The sequence below is a fragment of the Chenopodium album genome, chromosome 7 (assembly GCF_948465745.1).
Source record: "Chenopodium album chromosome 7, dcCheAlbu1.1, whole genome shotgun sequence".
Classification (NCBI taxonomy): Eukaryota; Viridiplantae; Streptophyta; class Magnoliopsida; order Caryophyllales; family Amaranthaceae; genus Chenopodium; species Chenopodium album.
Genome location: NC_137840.1, coordinates 67,036,747 through 67,056,329, shown reverse-complemented (window position 1 = coordinate 67,056,329; position 19,583 = coordinate 67,036,747). Strand labels below are relative to the sequence as shown.

Below are 19,583 nucleotides of genomic sequence, written 5' to 3'. Positions count from 1 at the left end.
TTATAATTGTCAAAATCTAATGTACAAGTCAAGTATTATATTGTGTACATAACATCACTCAGAAAAAGAAACAACAGAAATGAAAAAAACAACATAAGATGATCATTATTCAATCATCAAATGTAACAAAAAATCTCTTATGTTTCCTCCTCTGACACTTAGATTTTATTTTAATAATGAGTTGAAATCCTGTTGAAGAACTCAAAGGTAAAGTTCTAACAGAAGATTCAACTCCTCTTTTACCCTTTAACAACTGATCAATAAGCACAACACCTTGTTCTCTTTGTGTTATATTGTTAGCAACAATTATAGCACCTCTTGGATTCATGTGCAACCTCTCGGATAATGTTCTCAGGCGACTCGGGTCGAAACCGGTGCAGTCAATGACTGCGAAATCAACGTTTCGAATGTTGTTTATTAGTTCACATGGATCACCAACTCGTAGTTCGGTCACGCCACTAGCGTCACAGTTGTCGTGGTCGCGATCGACGTAGTGTTCTAGTCCGAAGAGGGATTGAAGAGTGGGACGAATGCATATGAGTTTGCCTTCAGTTTGTTTAGCAGCAACTGCTAGTGCAAGTGTTAAGGGTGTAACGCCTTTTTGGTGGGATGTTATGTCTAGTATTATTCTTACTTTGTTTCCTGCTGCTAAAGCTGATAGTAATTCTGTTCCTTGTGGTTCGATTACTTTGCTTCCATCTACTCCATACCTTTCTTCTTCATTTTGTATGTTATTCTCTTTACACTGAAAAATATAACAAAAAAAAAATCATGAGTAAAAAAGAACCAACTTCATAATTAATATGCGGCAAATACAAATTTATCTGTCAGATTAACGAATTTTTGTTAATATGGCGGCAAATCTGTAAATATATTGAAAAAAACGTGATCACTTATTCAACACTTTTAGTAAGTTGTTCAATTACTGTTTGCAACTTGTATTTAGGAAATTACACATTTACCCCCTCAAGTAGTACTAGAGGCATGTACTCCTCTACTGCTACTTGAAAAGACGATTATACTCCTACATAAAACAACTCATTGATATAATCAATGAGAACACAAGTGTCAAACTCGGCTAATTTTTTTTATTTTTTTTAAAAAAGTAATTAAAAAAAAACGTGTTATGAATCCAATCCTAGCTAATGGAACCATATATATTTAAGTGTCAGACTCGGTTATTTTATGAAAAAAAATATATATCATGATTTATAGCAGCATAGATTGTATAATGTCAAGAATATATTAGAGATTGAGATAAAAAGTGATGAATACTTACCAAATGAAGAGTTTGCAAGAAAGCTTTCATTGCATGTTGAGGAGACCACTCCATTGTTGCCATATTAGCTAGTTAGTTTACTATCAAGTTGTTTGTTGTTTATGTGTTACTATAAAACGTATGAGAGCTTCTTAAGTTTGATGATGTATGTTTTTATGTTTTATATGACTACTACTATTCAACACCCCACCTCTCTTTCTTTATATAGTAGGCTCTTACCATTTATTTCATATTTTTAAAATAAAAAAATCAACAAAAAAGGTGAATCTTACCCAATGACTAAGCAACACATGGCAAACGAAATGGGCATTTTTGCATGGCTCGCAAATTCGTGGCAAGAATAGAGCTATTTCATGTGAGAGTTTACAGTCTGTATAGTAATTCCACCCCTTCTTTTTCTCATTTATTACCTTTTTTTTCAATTTATTTTAAAAAAATATATAAAAATATCTATATACGTATCAACTACGTATGGGACACATGGCGTCGTATAATAGTTTGTTGTAGGACACGTGGAGGGCTTTGATTCTTTGGTTAAGTGACTATGTCATTGCTAATTATTGGTTCATGTATGTAACTTGATATTGCTAATTATAGTATTTTAGCCACCAAAATTTTACATTGACACGGAAAACTAGGGTGAATGTTTCATGTTTGCTTGCTGTCCTTGTTACGTATTTGAATAATGATCGTATAATTCTTTATTAAATACTTAATGATAAGTACTCCAATCATGTATATAGTCACTATGTTACTCAGATACGTGTATAAGGATCAAATGTGAGTATAAATTTAAGAGGTAGACTCGATAAGATTTTAGGACACAGAGACATTGTTTTAAAATTGGACACAATATTCATCATACATATTTTAAATTTGTAGTTTTTATGTGGTAAGTAGGTATATACATACTTTGTAGGACACGTGGAGGGAGTTAATTCGTTATTTACAAAGAATTGTTCGACTATGTCATTGCTAATTATTGGTTCAAAATCTTCAAATAGCTAGCTAATTACAAGTATAAATTTGTGGCCACCAACATTTTACATTCGACACGGATAATTAAGGTGACCTTGCTTGATATCTTTGTTTTTTTATTTTTTATTTTTGATGGGTGATATCTTTATTATTTGATGACATTCTATATTAATTAACTAATCATGAAAATGATCGAAATAAAACAAAATAAGATAAAAATTCATATTAAGGGATTTTTAAAGATAGAGACATTGTTTTAAACAGTTGGAGTCCTAGCTAGGAGATAAGCCACTCGGCATTCATGTTATTACATACATATACTTGATTTAAATGTTCATAAGGTATATGGATATATACGTAAACACATATTATAAACAGACTTAAGTCCAAATCTTATTACGTAATAAATCAAAACCCATAATTTTCTCCTTACTACTCTATCCATCTCTACCTTTGTTTTATTTAAATATGTGGTATAACATATTTGAAGGATGTTTAAATAATATAATTAGAAGTTTCATGTAAGATTATCATATCTTTGTTGGAATGTCAATTGGTTCGAGTACAAAATACAAACAAAAAAAGTGAAGTAACATAATAATGTATAGATGCATTGTTAGACGTGCATTATATGAAATAATGAAGTAGAAAAAAGGAATTATTCAAGAAAGATAAGATAAGATATGATCATGATTCATGAAGTAATTGTTAGATCATGTCGATCTGCATGAAAGTTAAGATGTATGTAGAACCGTCTTTGAAACACTTCATCATTCATCAACAGAGAGATGGTACTTGATCGATACCATACATAGAATCATAGATTATATTCCTATCACTACATCACCCACGTTGTGGGGGATCTCCTTTGCTCGTAATAATGGGTGATTTGTTCTACAAATTTGAAACATACGTTTAATAACAACTTGTATATTGTTCTTCTGTTCCTACCATACTACAGGATTTCTTTTGGGTCCTTTGAAAGTTTGAAGTGTTTTGCATCTAAAGCGGTAATAGATATCTTTCAAGGGTGCGCGTTGCACAGCTTCCAAGGTCAAGTGTACAACCGAATTATAATATATTCTCCGTAGGAAATATATATTGTGTGAATAACCGTTGTTTTTTTATTTTTTATTTTGTTGAGTAAAATGATTGGCCCTGGCATAATCAAACCAAAATTCTTACAATTTGTTTGGTCTAGTGTCTGTAATCCGAACATTAAAAATTTTAGAGGAAAGGTAAGAGATTCCCCACACTCAAACGCTTGTAGTTACAAAGATCCCTGGTAACCTTAGGGTTTTGGTTTTCCCCAATCCCAACCAACTAAACCAACCAAGAACCTTTCTTGATTTTCCAACCTTACTAAACGTCAAAATGAACAGGAACTACTTGAAGTATTTCAGAGTATTTTCTACGGTTTGAAATTGATGTAGTCTGCTTTTCATCAAAGGCTTGGAGTTTTGTACAATAGTTGCAACACTTGCAATTAATTAGGGCAACTAGACTTTATGGATTAATTCTAAAATGCGGTGATATAAATGATTGTAGAAGTTGACAGTATTGACCAAAATCACATGTTGGCACATTTTTTAAGAGAGATTGAGTCATAAATTTTGACATAAAATATCCCAAAACAGAGGAGTAAGAAAACTGTAGAAGTTTCCAGAGGAAGAGATAAGAAGGTTCAGTTCACATGAATTTCATGAATATGAACTGGAGCAGAACATTCAAATATTTCAAGGTCAAAAATGAGTTTCAGACGTTCATTTGTTCACTTTTTTTTTTGGGTAAATACCTTCTCCATTATTTCATGTGAATTAATAAATCAATTACTGTAAAAGAAATAAACTTGAACTAAGATTTTTGATAATAATTCTATTGTTTAATTTACATGATAAAATTGTAACCTATAGATTTTACAGCCTACGTACATTCGTGCTTCTCTTTCATTCAATGTCCTTCATTGCATCCTGCAAACTCAAGGAAAATACAGCTTCAGTATATTTTAAGGTTCTGTAATATCCGAAGTAACTGTAATAATTGTTTTGAAGCTTATAGGATTCAAACGCAGATAGCATCAGCATCATAGAATACAATTTCTGTTTAACTCTATGACAGACTGACAGCAGAAGTTCTAAAAAAATCTAGTAGTAGCCCATAAACTTGCAATTGAAGCAAGAAAGGGCATGTAATTTATTTATTTTTTTCCTGTTTTCTTAATTGTCAAAAAAAAAAATTGCATGCCATTCGACTGATAATCTATAAGTGTACGAGATATTAGGACTAATGACAAAGTTACCATTAATCATCACTTTCTAAGGCCTTCCTCTGATTATTGGAGTTTTGAAAGAATACACTACCTCCGTTTCATATTATTTGCAACGATTTGACATAAAGTAGAGAGAAAAAATGTCTAATCGTTGCAAATAATATAAAACAGAGGTAGTAATCTATTACCAGATACCAAGAGATGGATCACACTATTGTACTCTACAACAATGAAATACTCCAGAGCCCAGAGGCATTACCTTGGCCAGTTTTGTGACATAAGAAGCAGCCAGAGCTGTTGCTAATAATCCCAGCCCCAATGTAAGAAGTTGACCATTTCCTCCTGTCACACCAACACCGGTTTCTTCTTGCTGCACAGAAAGAATGGTACAATTAGACACTTACACTTACTCGGGTAACCAGAAGCAGACAGCAGTGTAAGTTAAAATTTGAGTACAAATTGGACACGAAATCTTCACAGTTAAACAATAACCTAGCAGGGCAAGCAGTCCCTCCATATATGGTTTAGCATGGAAACATGATTGTTGTTATGACAGCAAATCAGACTCCACAATATGTTCAGAAAAGAAACAGGGCAAGCAGTCCCCTCCATATTTGGTTTAGCATGGAAACATGATTGTTGTTATGACAGCAAATCAGACTCCACAATATGTTCAGAAAAGAAACAGAACAAATGAAGTTGTCCAGGCAACTACTGCAAATGAATATCAACTTTGTTGAGGCCTGAGGGGCTAATTGATTCCAGAATATTTTAGACCAAATTAAATTTGGCAAGATCTGTGTCAGCTCTTTCAACAATTGCTTGAGAGAGGAAAGGAGCAGTTAGGGAAGAAGAAAAATGTATGAAAATGGCATTTGAAGACTTCATGAATACAACCTAAGGCAATTCCAATACTAGGCCGCAACCCAATGTACTATCCATTTAGGTTAGGAAATCCTTAACATCTGTAATAGACTACTAATCTGACTTGTATTTCTTATACGACAAGGCTAACAAATAAAGATAAAAGCTTGAGTCTTTGATTGATAATAGCAGAAATTTAGATACAAAAGGATAGGTTAATAGCTTGAGGCTATTACTCTTTTGTTAACTTTAGGTTATCACTCTCCTAGTAACTTGAGGTTACTACTCTCAACATATTTCCTCAGAATTACATAATGATTTACTACATACCCTATCCCCTATTTATACTAAAGCTACAGACTACTAACCTTATAATACTAGACTTCCCAAATCGACCCCTTTAAGGTTATCCCTATATTAAAGGTACTAATAACATCATTGAAGGCAAATTTTGAATGGGTACATGTTCTTTGAAATTTCTCTTCTTTGATCTAACAGGTGAAAATAATGAACCAAACATATATCGCCACAATCACTGCAATATCAATATAATTATCACCTCATCTCCTTCTAAACTAAAATACTAAATGTCCTAAGACAGTAAGAGCCCTTCCCAACCTTAACACTTTGCTTGGATAAGGAAATGGAAAATATTGTGGGGGGGGGGGGGGGGGGGGGTAGGAAGGGAAGGGAACACCTTTTCCTACCCTTCCTTTCCCCTTTATCTAAATATCCAAGAAAAAATGTAACATTTGACAGCATAGCAATATGTTGACTATGTAAAATACTTCTGTACCATATGGCAATATGTTGACTCCAGAGAAACTGAAAAGGGTAATGAGGGGTAAGAAAATAAGAAAAGGAAATTTCTTGAATAAGTATAGGGAATGAAAGCCAATTCCCCTTAACAATATTGGATAATCTTTAATTTATTCTCACTTCCTATCACCATCCTCACAGGCACCCTTTTCTCTTTCTCTATCACTCTCAAACTCCTGAACCAAATATCATAACCACCAACTTGGCAACAGATCATGGTCTTCTCTCTCTTATTCATACAACCACATCACTAACATTTCGATTCTTATTTATATATTTATACAGATCCCTTATATATAGGTTTTCATCACCACTGGCCTATTCAGGACTCTCAGGCAAGCTTAATTGGAAAGCAAGTATCTTTCAACTGATGTAGACAAAGTGGAAATCCAAAATCTATGTGGAAAATACAGAGTTGCAGACTTGCAGTGTTGGTAGTTGGGCTACGACAGATTGTTGGGTAGAGCTAGAGTTGATGCCCATGAGATTTCGGATAATCGAGGGGATCAAGCAGGTGGTTTGGATAGCTTCAGGTTAATAAAGGAGCTGGATGTGGTGCGTTTCTGTAGAGGGAAAGTGCACAGGGCTGTTGGTTTGGGTGGCAATAGAAGATCAGACTGGTGGATATTGGGATGGGACATGGAATGGAAAATGGTGATAGTGGGTAAAACTGTAAAAGCATGGCAATATGGCAGTCCTGTCAAAGGAGAAGTGAGGGTGGGTTTGGGGTAGGTGGTGCAATGTGAAAGATCCCATAGTAGGGAATTAAAATACCAAGAGGTAGGGAACAAAGAAGAGGGAATTCAGATGAACACACTAAGGAGAAATGGAAATGGAAAAAGGAAAGGGAAAGGGAAAATCATTTACTCATAAAAGAGGACAAGAGTATCTATTTCCCCTGAAGGCTTGCTTGATAACAAACCAGCCCCTGATAAAAAGTAAGGGTGCTCTAAAAACAATTTCAGTTCCATACACTCAGCAACTAAAGCCAAGATACTCAGCTTAATTTTCATACATAATATAAGGGGAGGTAGTATTGTTCCAAAAGATAACCACTTTCACAGTTCACACCAACTATCAGTAACTACTGTTTTAACCAAAAGTCACCAAGAACTTTTTCATTCCCATTTCCTATATCTCAACTTGGGTGGAAAAAAATACTTCAGGTAGATACTTGGTAACAATAAGAAAGGAATTTGTGTAATTCTTTTTTTTTTTTTTTTTTTTTTTTTTTTTTTTTTTTTTTGTGAAGGAACTCACAATAGAAGTCAAGTTATAGAATGCTACTTACAATAATCGCCCGACCAAAAGCTCCGGCATTCACATACGCCCATGTCCCTGGAAGCATCCCCAACCAACTGCATGATATTGAGTGCTGAGTTAGTATGTTAGCAATTGAGTCTAGATAAATAACTTCAGGCAACTTTATCATCAGCTTTTAGCACCACATAGATGCTTGAAAAAACAATAAAATAATGAGCATGATATGCAAAATATGCTAGTGCTAGTAAAACTGTATTCACATCACTGGAAATAACAAGACAGCAGTTACATGCACATTAAAGAATAAAGATGATCCAACAATTTCACTGAAAATGTAATTGCAGATCATTGAAACTACTGTATACTTGCAATAATTCAATAATAAACATCAAACAAAAACCCAATAGATAAACTATACAGTGTACACTAACGGATATGGAAAGGACCCAAAAGCACAATACACAAAGACAGAGGATATGTCCTTTCGCCACACTATATGTCTCCACACATTGTTTTCAAGGTGCACATCTTGAACACGAGTGCTGCACTTACAGCTTAGATCAGGAATGTTTACTCATAAGTTACATTTGGACCCTCTTCTCACTTTTGAATTGTATTGTTTAAAGCTTTCAAGAAAACATCATCAATAACACACTCTAGGATCTTGTTGCTTCAACAAAGCTTTTACCAAGAGCTTAGCCACAAGTCTAAGGACAAGCCTCTAAACCACCAGTTGCAGCCCAACAAGGGTATTAGATAAACGCAGCACTCACCAAAAACCATTTACCACCACAACTAAATCAAAAGGCATAATAGTGAGATAACAAGAAGCAGACCTTGCCAAAACATAGGGGACAAATTTGACGGACGTAAGTCCATACAAGTAATTCCCTAGGGAAAAGGGAAGCAAGGGACTCAAGCGAAGGAGGGCAACAATTCTGAAACCATTCTCTCCAATGGCTTTATCAATTGCTTTGAACTTTTTGTTTCCTTCAACAAGTTTCAATATTCGCTCACGGGCAAAGTATCTTGCAATTAGAAAAGCAATGCTTGCTGCTAACTGAAACAGAAACAACAGAAACCTAAGGATAATTAGCAAGAATCTTTGCATTTGGTTACACAAAATAGAAAGGAAAGACAAAAAAAACTCACTGTTCCACTTATGGAAACAAGTACAGTTCCAGTGACAGAACCAAATAAAAGACCGGCAGACATTGTCAATGGAATAGCCGGAATTGCAAGAACCTAAAAGAAATGGCATAAGATTAGTTTAAGGAAACAGCATCCAATCCAACAAGCTCATAGGATGACCAAATCATTCATGGATTAGTTCCTAGATTAAGATTCCACTAGCTGGATTCTTCCAATAAAAACTTTTGGTGATAAGAAAGACATAGGGGGATAACAAACCTCAAGTCCGGCATATACAAGCACAAATAATGCATATCCTGCTGGCCCATAACCTGTATACTGAAAGTACTCCATGAGAATCAGGATCAAAAAATTTACAAAGGATACGCAATATTACTCCAAAATTATATAATATAATGATCAATTCCTTCACCCCCAAATCAATTATCAGTCCATCACATATACTCCCTCCTCACCTCACATCACTAGTTCAACTAAACTACCAACAAGACTCTAAACTCCAAATGAAATAAGTACCATGTCAAATTGTCCATAAAAAGTATTCACCTTCCCTAAAATAGAAAAACATAATTGGTCATTGGATTTTCTATTTTCCTAACATTTCCTATCTTAAATCAAGTGAACCAAAGCAAAAACTTAACACTCAAAATGGACTCCAAACATATGCTCTCCTTTCGAACTTAGTTGTCACATTATTAGTTCAAATTATACAACCGACATGTCTATTAATTCCATATGAAGTGATTATCATTTCAAGATGTCCGGAAAAAGTTGTCACAGGTCCGTCTAACATTTCCTTAATAGCAATGAGTCCATCCGCCACAAACAACATTCACATATACCTCCTTCCTTACATTACTCGTTTGTAATAATTCAGAATGTCCGAAAAAGTTGTCACATTCCTAAAATAGCAATATATGATTGATAACTGAATTTCCTAACATATCCTAACTTAAATTAAATGAACTGAAAGTCTGAAACAGAATAAAAACTAAACAATAAAAACAGAAATTACCTTCAATCAACGTAGAAAACTGAGTCAAGAAACTATTAATCTGATCCCTATAAAAATACCCAGCTGCTCCAAACCCACCAACAACACCAACTAACAACAACCCAGCAACAATAGTACCTTTAATGGCGGTATCACCTTCCAATTCACCCTCTTCCACCCCATCTTTCGAACCCGAATCATCGGATTTCGTATCATCATCTTCTGGTTTTGGATTCCAATTCAACAAACGTCGAAGACTTTGAGGAGGAGGAGATTTCTGAAGAGTAGTTTGCGAAGTTTGTTGCTGCTGTTTCTTCGAAGAAGAACAAGAAGGACTCAGAAATTGAAACCGCCGCGGCAACCTGCCGCAGGTTCTGCTACTTCTGGTGGTTGTAGGTGGGGGAGAGAGAGAAGAAGACGGCGAATTGGAGGAGGAGAGAGAAGAAATGTATGGTGATGGTGGTCTTAGGATTAAGAGACTCCGCATTTTTCTGGGTTTTTGACACCCTTTTTGTTCAGTTTTCTTGCTGAATTTTTGTTGAATTTTTCTGGGAAAGTTCAAGAGAATGATGAAGAAGGTGGTGGAAGAAGAGTGAGTGCCATGGAAATATGAGTGGAGGTCTGTTTGACAAAAGTGTAGTTCGAAGTTTTAGGAGGAGCAGTGTTGGTGTGATCTTCTGGAGGGTGCTCTAAAGAAAAGGAATATCCCTGCTTATACTGACCACAATTTTCCTTCATCTAGTAATCTTGTACTACGTATGTCTCTATGGGAGTTATTAGGAGACGTGGTGAATGGGTCGTTTTGGTTGAGTTCGGGTCAATTTATTTGGTTCTACTCAAGTAATAAGATGGATTGGTTTTCTTTCAACTACGGCTTTGTTTGATTGACGTGGGAATTAAATTTTCATTAAATTTTCATAGGAAATTGCATTTACGAGAAGTTATTTCCCTCATGAAATTATGAGGAATCTTCTAAATTTGTTTGGTTGGCAATATAGAAATTTGGAAATCCCATAATTGACCTTGGGGGGACGAGGTAATTTACTTCCTTTTGTTTTGCGGGAAGTTAAAATTTCCACCATTTTTGTTTTTTTGTGTCAACCAAACAACTTCTTAATTTATCGAATCCCATGAATTTCCACTTCCTTCATTTTATATTGTCAACCAAACAAGGCCTACGTATTTAGATTACTTGTAATAAAAATAGTTCAATTTTAGTTACATTGATTTTTGTTAATGTATGGTTGGTGCACCCGGGTGCACCATGCGCATGGTGCACCCGGAAAGAACATTAGGTATATTTAAAAGAACATGGGCGAAAAAAAGAACATTATAGATATTTATAAAGAACGTGAGCATAATATGTTCTTTAAATTTGATTAATATGTTCTTTGAGTTTGAACTATATGTTCTTTATATTATACAATATGTTCTTTAATGTATGTACATTAAAAAAAAAAAAAAAAAAAAAAAAAAAAAAAAAAAAAAAATCACCCGAGTAACTAGAAAAAAGAACATGTTCTTTACTGTATTATCATGTTCTTTTTATAAAGACTTTATGTTATTTGGTTAGAGGTGATCAAAGTTAGATCGACCCGGCTTGATTTTGGACGGGTTTTGGGCAAAAAAATTTCACCCCCAAATTCGGTCGGACCCGGCCCGTAAATTTAAATTTTTGGGCGGGTTTGGGATTGCGTTATTATGCATTTTAGTTGATTTTTTATACTCAACACGAAAAGCCCGCACAACCGGACCATTTTGGACAGGTTTGGGCACAAAAACTTCAGCCCAAAACTTGGCCCAACTCGAGAAGTGAACTGATTTTTTAACCCTGGCCCGGTCCGCCCAATGATCACCTATATCTTTGTCAAACACGAACATGTTCTTTTTTGTCAAATATAATGTTATTTTTCAAACACGTTTAACCACCCAAATATCCATGAAAAATAACATGTTCTTTTTGTAAAGACTTTATGTTCTTTGTAATGTCATGTTCTTGTCAAACACAAACATGTTCTTTTGTCAACACATGTATGTTCTTTTTCAAAGACTAGCATGTTCTTTTTTTTTGCCCATGTTCTTTAAAATATGTCTAATGTTCTTCCCGGGTGCACCGTGCGCATGGTGCACTATACTATTTTCAGATTTTTGTTGGGGTTACCTAGATTTGTAATTGGGTTGTATTTTTAACACAGATTCACGAGTCATCTATCTACATATGAATACGGGTTTTAGACTCTAGATGGTGGAATACAATTACCTAAATAGTTGATAAAGTATTAGAATCTATTAAGGACTTTATTTCCTAGAATTAACCTGTGAGAAATGGATTGAATCTTATATACATCATTGTCAGTATATAATCTATTAAGGACTTTATTTCCTAGTACAGTTTTTCACCGTATATACCAATATGGCCTATTCATAATACACCCTCACTTATTCAAATTTCGACCCTAACTTGAGAAATAATCTTTATGACAAACGATCATCAATTTTTTGCCATTAACCCCTATTCAACCCTAACTCAAGAAATTCAATACGAAAGCTTTCATATGGGACAGCTTTCAAAGCTAATAACACTAGCAAAACAAACTAAAATTGAATTCAAACTTAAACCCGGTGGTTGGAACCCGCTTTGACTGATTGACCCGATTTTTTTCCTCTATCCGACCCGCAAGTTCCATAGCACCCTCCAGGTTAAACGGGTTTAGCATCCGGAGCTCCGTTTTAACATTGCGCCAACATCACCGCTTCTGGAAGCCCATCTAGCGGAGCGGCCTTCTCTATATAATTCCTCCTATAGTCCTCCACCGAACCTCCGCCTTGACTCTCAGCCAGCCACTGCTCGTATAACGACCCGGAGTGTGAGGGTCGAAATTCGTGCAACAACCGCTGCTTCAACTCCACCCACCCCACGATCGGCCTCCTCTTATTCTCCCATTGATACCACTTCAGGGCGGCGCCATCTAAAGCCACCACTGAAGCTTCAAGTTTTTCCTTCTCGGACAACTGATAAAAATCAAAAAACATCTCCGCCTTTACTACCCAATTATCGGGGTCGACTCCTTCAAAAACCGGCATATCGAGTTTGCGGTGTCTCCACTGCCCTCTGTTATCGGCGTCGCCGCCACCCTGCCACTGCCGGAATTCCAGCGACTCGTCTTCACCACGGTTATCACCTCTCCTGAATGTGCTGCGCACCTCTTCTTCCCCGGGACTGGGGTTGTGGCTCCCTTCGGCGTCAAGGTTGAGGATAGGCTGGATGACGGGCTGTGTTTGTGGTGGTCGGTTGCCCTGACCCCCGGCTGCGATTTTCCTCAACTCTTCCCGTAGCTTTTGATTGTTTTCCCTCTCAACCGCCGCCATTCGGTCATGGTCACTCCGAAAGCGATCCACTCTCTCCTCCACACAGGCGATGGTCTTGGCCAAAGCCTCCTCCGTCCTTTTCCTCTCCGTTTCCAAGATTCCGGCCACCGCCGCCTGCACAGCCCGCTCTATGACGCTCTCTTGCGTACCCATCTTATCAGCAATACCCTTGAGATGGGCCTCTTGTACATCAAACTTCCCCTGAATCGTTGTGAGTTGTGTTTCCAGGGTCTCGAGTTTGCCCTCCATGGCATCAACCCGAGTCGTCATACTGCTCACCATGACCATACCGCTCTGATACCACTTGCAATAAACTAGGATACTTAGGCTATTTGTATAAGACAGTAAGATAGAGAAATAGAGGAAAGCTTGAAGGATTTGATTGAAAATATAAGGTAACGGCTACAATGTAGAACAGAGTACTACAATTCTTGAGAGGAACTCTAATACTACTGCTACTCTAAGCTATTCTATTCTCATCCAAAAAACATGCCCTCTACTATTGCATTGCATATCCTTATATATCAAGCTTTCTCCTACAAAAGTACTCTTTACATTAAAATTCCTTGTCATCTACTGACAGCATGCCCTTCACCCCCAAGCTTAGTGGAACATTAATTTCCCTTGTCCTCTTCCTGATACAATTGCTGCAGCCCTTCACCTTGTCCCTTGTTCTTTTGCTTGTGCCTCCTTGCATAGACCTTGAGTGGTTGTTGCCCCTTGTCTCGTTCCATTGCAGAGACCACACTGCTTGCCTGAAAATACTGTTATTCTGCACTGTCCAAACAGCCCCGAGGAAAGAAACAAGGATCTCCTATAGGATGAAATCACCGCTACAATCCAGTCAGAAAAGGAAGTGGACGCTGGCAATGTACTATCTAGTGCCAAAAGGGTCGAAGTCCAAAGGGGACGAATACAAGGACAGTCCCTGAAAAGATGGGAGGTCTTCTCGAGGTTAGACCGACAGAAAATACATAACGGATCAACCAGAAGACCCTTGGATAGTAAATTCGCCAATAAGGGTAAAGCATCATGAAGGAGTTTCCAGCAAAAAAGCTTAATTCAAGGCCGTCTCGAGGTTCTTTTTTTAGCTTTTCATTGTTGAAACTGCATCAATACTCCCAAGCAAACTAGCCACCTTGCCCTCACCCACAAGGCTGCAGCCATGACAATGATTAGTGGTGACGACCGTTCCTTAAAAATATAAATTCAAGGAAAGATTTTCTGAACACCGAAGAAGGAACTTCTTAAAGGCACTTCATGTAGTTAACCAAATTGTTTACAGCACTTTCCAAAAATAATACACAGTACAACTTTTACAGCAAGAGGGAAAAAAATAAAATAACTTGAAACGTCAAACATCCTAAACATTAAACCGAATTCAAACCTATCTTTGAAGAAAATAATCTTACCTAATGTGATCTAACTTCTCACCTGAAACAAGCACAAACTCGAAAACTGAGTAATAGAAACCAGAATGGAAGGCCAAATGTGTGCCTGCAACGGTATTGAAGTATTGTATACTCATATGTTTTACATGCGACCAACATCTTAATACTAAAACCAAACCAGCATACACAGCAAGGCCTAATCCATTCTTAGGCAGTTTCCAGTTCTTGTAGGTTACCATTTCCTGCATGTTTCCTCTTAAACTTTAACAAGGTTAAGCCTGGTTTCTGTATAGAAGCTGCCAGTTGCTGAAGCTGATTGCCGACTGTGGCTTGCAACTGCTGAGGACAGAAGCGGTCACGTCTTTTCAGAATTTCAATTGCAGAGTCTGCCACAGCGCTTATCTAAGCCCATTTAGTCTTAAGTTGTTAATAAAATACAAAAACAACGGCTAATAGAATACAAAAACAACGGCTAATAATTCATCACATACAAAGATATACAGATGCAATTATGACAAAGTCCAACACTACTACTTGACATGTTAACTAGCAAATACTCCATAGCAATAAAGACAGGTTTGTGGACAAAGTGTACAGAGCAGCTTGTAGGCAGTTACTGACAAACTTTGCAATTGCCTCAGCCCTTGAGAAACAGAAGGATAAGGTCTGTAAGTTACAGAATGAACATTTTACTTCACAGCAGTAAGTTCACCATCAAGCAAAAGCCATATGCTGATAAGGTATCCAGGAATGGTCATCAATTTAGTTAAAGCAATAAAGGCAGAATTTATGTCTTACCTAAACAAAATAACTAGTCAAATATGGCCAATATGGGGTTGTTTGGTTCAAGGGAAGGAAAATAAAACAAGACATAAAATGAAAGGAAAGAAATGAAAGGCCTTTCAATTTACCCATGACTTTTTTGGGAAGAGGAAAGAGTATCGAAAACATTACATTGTGTTTGGTAGACCAATTCAATCAAATTCCTACCACTTCTCTCTTTCTGGCTTTCTCTATGCACCCCAAAACCTACTTTTATCTCCCCACTTTCTAACTCTACCACATTGACTTTAGTGATCAGATTGGACCACCTAAGATTGATCTGCTGGATAAAGGCCAAATTCTAGGATAGGGTTTACCAAAAATGACATACAGGGCGCTGAATAGAACCAGTGGGTTGATTTTTCAGAGATCTTTTTTTGAATCAAAAAATATAAAGGTGCACTCAAGCAAAGTGGTGTTTTCTTGGATAGAAAGACCTGGAAATGGAAGTTCGCGACTAGGATGGTCACTGCAGTCGGTTACAGAGTTAATATAGTGGTGGTGGATAGGAAGTTTGGAACAAGGATACTTGGTTAATTGTCATGAAACATGGAGATGGTATAGTCATAGTGTGAAAGCGGATGAAGTTGATAAAATGAGGCCTCCTGTCGGGTAGAGTAGGGGCAAGCAGGATGATTCTGGTGGATGTAAGGTGGTCTGACAATGTCTGGAAGAATGATACTCAGATGTTTGTACTGCTAGGATATAAAGTAAATGTTGGTGCTGGGAAGAGGGAGTGCTGGGTAAGGGGACTTGTGCTCTGTTGATGTTGAGAAACTCCATTTCCCTTACTTAATCCCCTCTCCTGAATAATGATAAAGTGTTACAGATCTAATACCAAGACCTTCTCTTTCCACATTCACACTCATCTAGTTGCATTGAAGTTTTAATTTCAACATACTTGGTAGTTTGACAGAAGAGATTAACAATTAGTAAGTAATTTCTGATTGATTGACCCAGAAACTAAAGACAAGCTTATATCCAGATATCCACCAATTTCCATATTGATAGTATAGTAAATCCAATAGTAATATATTACAATTATACAGCTCGTAGAAACCCTAGGATTTTCTCTGCAGTTGCAACATTATAACAACCTTGAATCCTGTATTTCTGATACAAAACTGTCCCTCAGTTGATCAAACTTGGTTATGAGTGTCAGATATGGAAATATATTCAAGTGTTGGGTACGTGGTCGAATATTGAGGTTCAAAATTATTGACACACATTGTCCTGAGATTGGACACAGGTGCAGGGCATGACATTCACGAACATATTCCCAATTCTAAAATGAGGTTTACATGCATTTTCATGTAAGAGATATCTGTTGGATTTGTTTGCAAATTCTTGTAAAATTAGATGTCAAGCCAATTTAAGTTATCCGCAAGCAAGAGTTGAGAAAGGTTCCCTCTCTTATAACATTTGTATCTCCATAATCTGAATTCAAAAATGAAGTATCAGACTAGTCAGTCTATCCTAACCAGTTCTCAACTTCCCGGCTTGCCGCTCAATCCTTCTACAGTTCTACCCTATTAGAGAATTTACAGTTAACCAGAATGCCTTACTAGCTGGTCAAATTCTGTTAGCATAGCTCAACAAAGTTTTCAGCATATGATCTGGCAACTTACTCATCAGTCAAACCCAAAGAACTGTCTCCACTTTAAAAGAGAAATGTCTGAAACTACATATCAACCATAATTCACGAAAAGGACAACAGTGAAAGTTGCAAATGAACTTCATGTTAATTAAGGTAAAAAGAGGCTCTGTTAGGCTCACTTTGATAAGCAGGAAACCCATTTCCTAAGACAAGGGGAAAACTTCATCAAAAAGAAATAGTGGCAAGCTGCGAGATGGTTGAACTAATTAGGTTGAAAAGCAAGTAAGGAACCGACATATTCATAGATAACTCGCGACTACTGACTAGGCTCGACTAAAGCTTTTGGTCAAAGATAGTGTGTAAAATTGAGAAATGATATAAAACCTCTATTATTTAACACAATTGAACTTGTCAGAAGCCCCTACAAACCATGAAATTTGACTTGTCAGAAGCCCCTACAAACCATGAAATTTGACTTGTCAGAAGCCCCTACAAACCATAAAATTTGTTGAACCAATGTAATTGATATCAAAGGCACAGTTGAAAATAATTTCCACCAACAAAAAATGCACCTTCACTCTCCTCATTTAGCCCGCTATCGCACCACTAATGCATAGGTCCACTACCAAAAAAAATTAGTCCACAAGCATATTTTCATCCTTCAATTCTAGAAGCACTCGTGTGAACAAGACAAATGCGGGTATGAAACAATAAAAGAAATTTTGTAAGAAAACTCTCCATTTATAATTCTATATCAAGAACTCTATAATGAAGAAACCACAGTTATACGTAATTCGATTCAATCCCATTTTCTATTCCATCTCATACCATAGAGTCAATCTTCACATGATACATGAAACACTGATAAACTCAAAAGTTTTGGAGTCACGAATTCACACTATGATTAAAATCTCTCATTCCAAAATCTTACACTAAACACAAAAGCTTAAATTTCATTATGAAATATTCAGCAATATAGATGTAACACAGAGAAACCAAAACCGTTGCTAAAACCAAATTAAGGTCCAAATAAACAGAGCTTATACAATAAAGTACTGCTAATTAAAACATGAAATTCCCAGGTATATTTACCCACAAACGCTATTTTAATGGGAAATTAAGCAGTAACAAGCAAAGAAATTCTCACCGAATTAGAGGCCATTTCTAGCAACCCTTTAGCAATTGGGACGATGCAGAACCTAATTTTAACAATAAAAAATCAGAAAATCATGAACAAATGAAGCAATTGGTAAAATTAAAATCACCAAAATTAAATTGAGACAATAAAATTGAGAAATTGTAGTTAAATTACATTCCACGGCCACCAGCAAGAGCTTCTTCAGATGGGTTTTTCCATTCATCAATTCTGAACCCAAAAATGATTGAAAAATTAATAATCAAAATTTAGCCAATAATTCATAGAACACGAATTTCAGAAAGAAAAAAAAAGGAGGTGAGAGACTGACACCCAACCGTAGCGGCGGTCGAAGAGGAGGCGCTTGGTGGCGGAGGTGGTTGGCGTGGTGGTGGTGGAGTTAGGAGTAGTATTTGTGAATGATAATTGAGTGGTTTTGAATTCCATGCCTTTTTCTTCCTTCATATCTCGTTCACTCTATCAAGGATTCAAGCACAAGCACTCGTCATTTTATTGAGACTACTTTGTACTCCGTAGAATTTAAGGGGAACGGGATGTTTTAGGAAATAGAGGGGGGCATGGCCGAATGGTCCAAGCCGTGTAGACTTATGTGTTGTGACATTGCGCTCAAGCGGGTCATGTTTTGAATAGAGAATGAAATAGTCATGTCATCTTGGGTTCTTGACTTCTTGTCGATCTTTTATAAACATAACCTATTCACGAGTTGTGCTAATGCAGTAATGCTCGCGGACCTATGTGTAGTATATGTTAAATAGTACTTTGTAGGTCGATTTTATCGTGTTCGTGCCAAATTTATAAAACGATGTTCATGCATGACATATGCTTTAGTAGCATAACTCTTGTGTGCGTCATACAAGGTTTGTGTTGTGCCTAACCGACTCTCATATCAACTGATCCATGTTCATCTATATTATAGGAGATTTTCTTTTTTTTTTCAAGTGCACATCACATTAAATGGCAAATGTCCCTCCTCACCCGTCACATATCAGCTCTAAATAACTTTTTTTCTTTTCTAAAAGTCATCTACTCTCTCTATCCCTAAATGATTTTCTCATTTTAATTCCTTTTTAAGCATCTCAATATATTGTTCCCATTTCAATTTTTTTTCCATTTTTGAACACTATGAAAAGACTAAATTATCCCTTTTTTATTCACTAACTAACTCCGCCTGTGAGTTTTTCGTTGCCAATCTCAAGCCTGGATAAAAGAGAAGGGTTATGGTAAGCCAGTGACAGACAATGTAAAACCTTATCACATCGCTTGACATGAGCCACAATGATTGAAGGTAGTATTAGGATGGAGGACCTACTGAGAAGTCATAATATTAGCTCATGCAGCTGACCCCACTTATGAGATTCAGACGTTCAAGTAGAAGAATAATTTACTAAACTACCTAAAATAACCTCACATATATTCTCTAAGTATTTATAACCCACTCATGTGCATGTATATTGTACTTTATTCTTTTTTCATATATTTATTATTTGCGACCTACTCACAATTCTTTTACTATTAATTTACTTTATGTATTTTTTTCTCTTAAAGTTTAATTTTCGTGAAATTTGACAAACAGTGAAATAGTGAGATCATTTAGAAACCAAAGGAGTATTATACATAATTGACTAACCAT

The 19,583-nt window shown here is 36.4% G+C and overlaps 3 protein-coding genes across 3 annotated transcripts; all 3 read right to left on the bottom strand.

Moving 5' to 3' along the window:
* Nucleotides 1-1,462, bottom strand: LOC145638139 (uncharacterized). The gene is made up of 2 exons (XM_081689101.1): nt 1,280-1,462; nt 1-745 (listed from the first exon to the last, which is right to left on the bottom strand). Exons 1-2 carry the CDS (start codon nt 1,340-1,342, stop codon nt 110-112), a joined length of 699 nt encoding a protein of 232 aa, XP_081545227.1. The 5' UTR covers nt 1,343-1,462; the 3' UTR covers nt 1-109.
* Nucleotides 1,463-4,092: 2,630 nt separating this feature from the next.
* LOC145639239 (uncharacterized) lies at nt 4,093-10,345 on the bottom strand. The gene is made up of 7 exons (XM_081690420.1): nt 9,640-10,345; nt 8,883-8,935; nt 8,625-8,717; nt 8,309-8,532; nt 7,501-7,567; nt 4,786-4,896; nt 4,093-4,227 (listed from the first exon to the last, which is right to left on the bottom strand). The coding sequence occupies exons 1-7, from the start codon at nt 10,103-10,105 to the stop codon at nt 4,204-4,206; spliced, it is 1,038 nt and encodes a 345-aa protein (XP_081546546.1). The 5' UTR covers nt 10,106-10,345; the 3' UTR covers nt 4,093-4,203.
* A 4,101-nt stretch (nt 10,346-14,446) lies between these two features.
* LOC145639238 (uncharacterized) lies at nt 14,447-18,441 on the bottom strand. Its single transcript, XM_081690419.1, has 4 exons — nt 18,264-18,441; nt 18,110-18,163; nt 17,945-17,996; nt 14,447-14,780 (listed from the first exon to the last, which is right to left on the bottom strand). Exons 1-4 carry the CDS (start codon nt 18,395-18,397, stop codon nt 14,586-14,588), a joined length of 435 nt encoding a protein of 144 aa, XP_081546545.1. The 5' UTR covers nt 18,398-18,441; the 3' UTR covers nt 14,447-14,585.
* Between the last annotated feature and the right edge of the window lie 1,142 nt (nt 18,442-19,583).

What these genes read in the sequence shown, in the direction of transcription:
- LOC145639239 (XM_081690420.1), bottom strand. Translation starts at nt 10,105, where the DNA reads ATGCGGAGTCTCTTAATCCTAAGACCACCATCACCATACATTTCTTCT. An exon ending in TTGTTTCCATAAGTGGAACA is followed by an intron (nt 8,533 to 8,624) that starts GTGAGTTTTTTT and finishes TTTCTGTTTCAG; the next exon opens with TTAGCAGCAAGCATTGCTTT. An exon ending in GTCCCCTATGTTTTGGCAAG is followed by an intron (nt 7,568 to 8,308) that starts GTCTGCTTCTTG and finishes AATATCATGCAG; the next exon opens with TTGGTTGGGGATGCTTCCAG.
- LOC145639238 (XM_081690419.1), bottom strand. Translation starts at nt 18,397, where the DNA reads ATGAAGGAAGAAAAAGGCATGGAATTCAAAACCACTCAATTATCATTC. An exon ending in CTTGCTGGTGGCCGTGGAAT is followed by an intron (nt 17,997 to 18,109) that starts GTAATTTAACTA and finishes TGTTAAAATTAG; the next exon opens with GTTCTGCATCGTCCCAATTG. An exon ending in TAGAAATGGCCTCTAATTCG is followed by an intron (nt 14,781 to 17,944) that starts GTGAGAATTTCT and finishes AAATGGGCTTAG; the next exon opens with ATAAGCGCTGTGGCAGACTC.
- LOC145638139 (XM_081689101.1), bottom strand. Translation starts at nt 1,342, where the DNA reads ATGGCAACAATGGAGTGGTCTCCTCAACATGCAATGAAAGCTTTCTTG. An exon ending in TCTTGCAAACTCTTCATTTG is followed by an intron (nt 746 to 1,279) that starts GTAAGTATTCAT and finishes TATATTTTTCAG; the next exon opens with TGTAAAGAGAATAACATACA.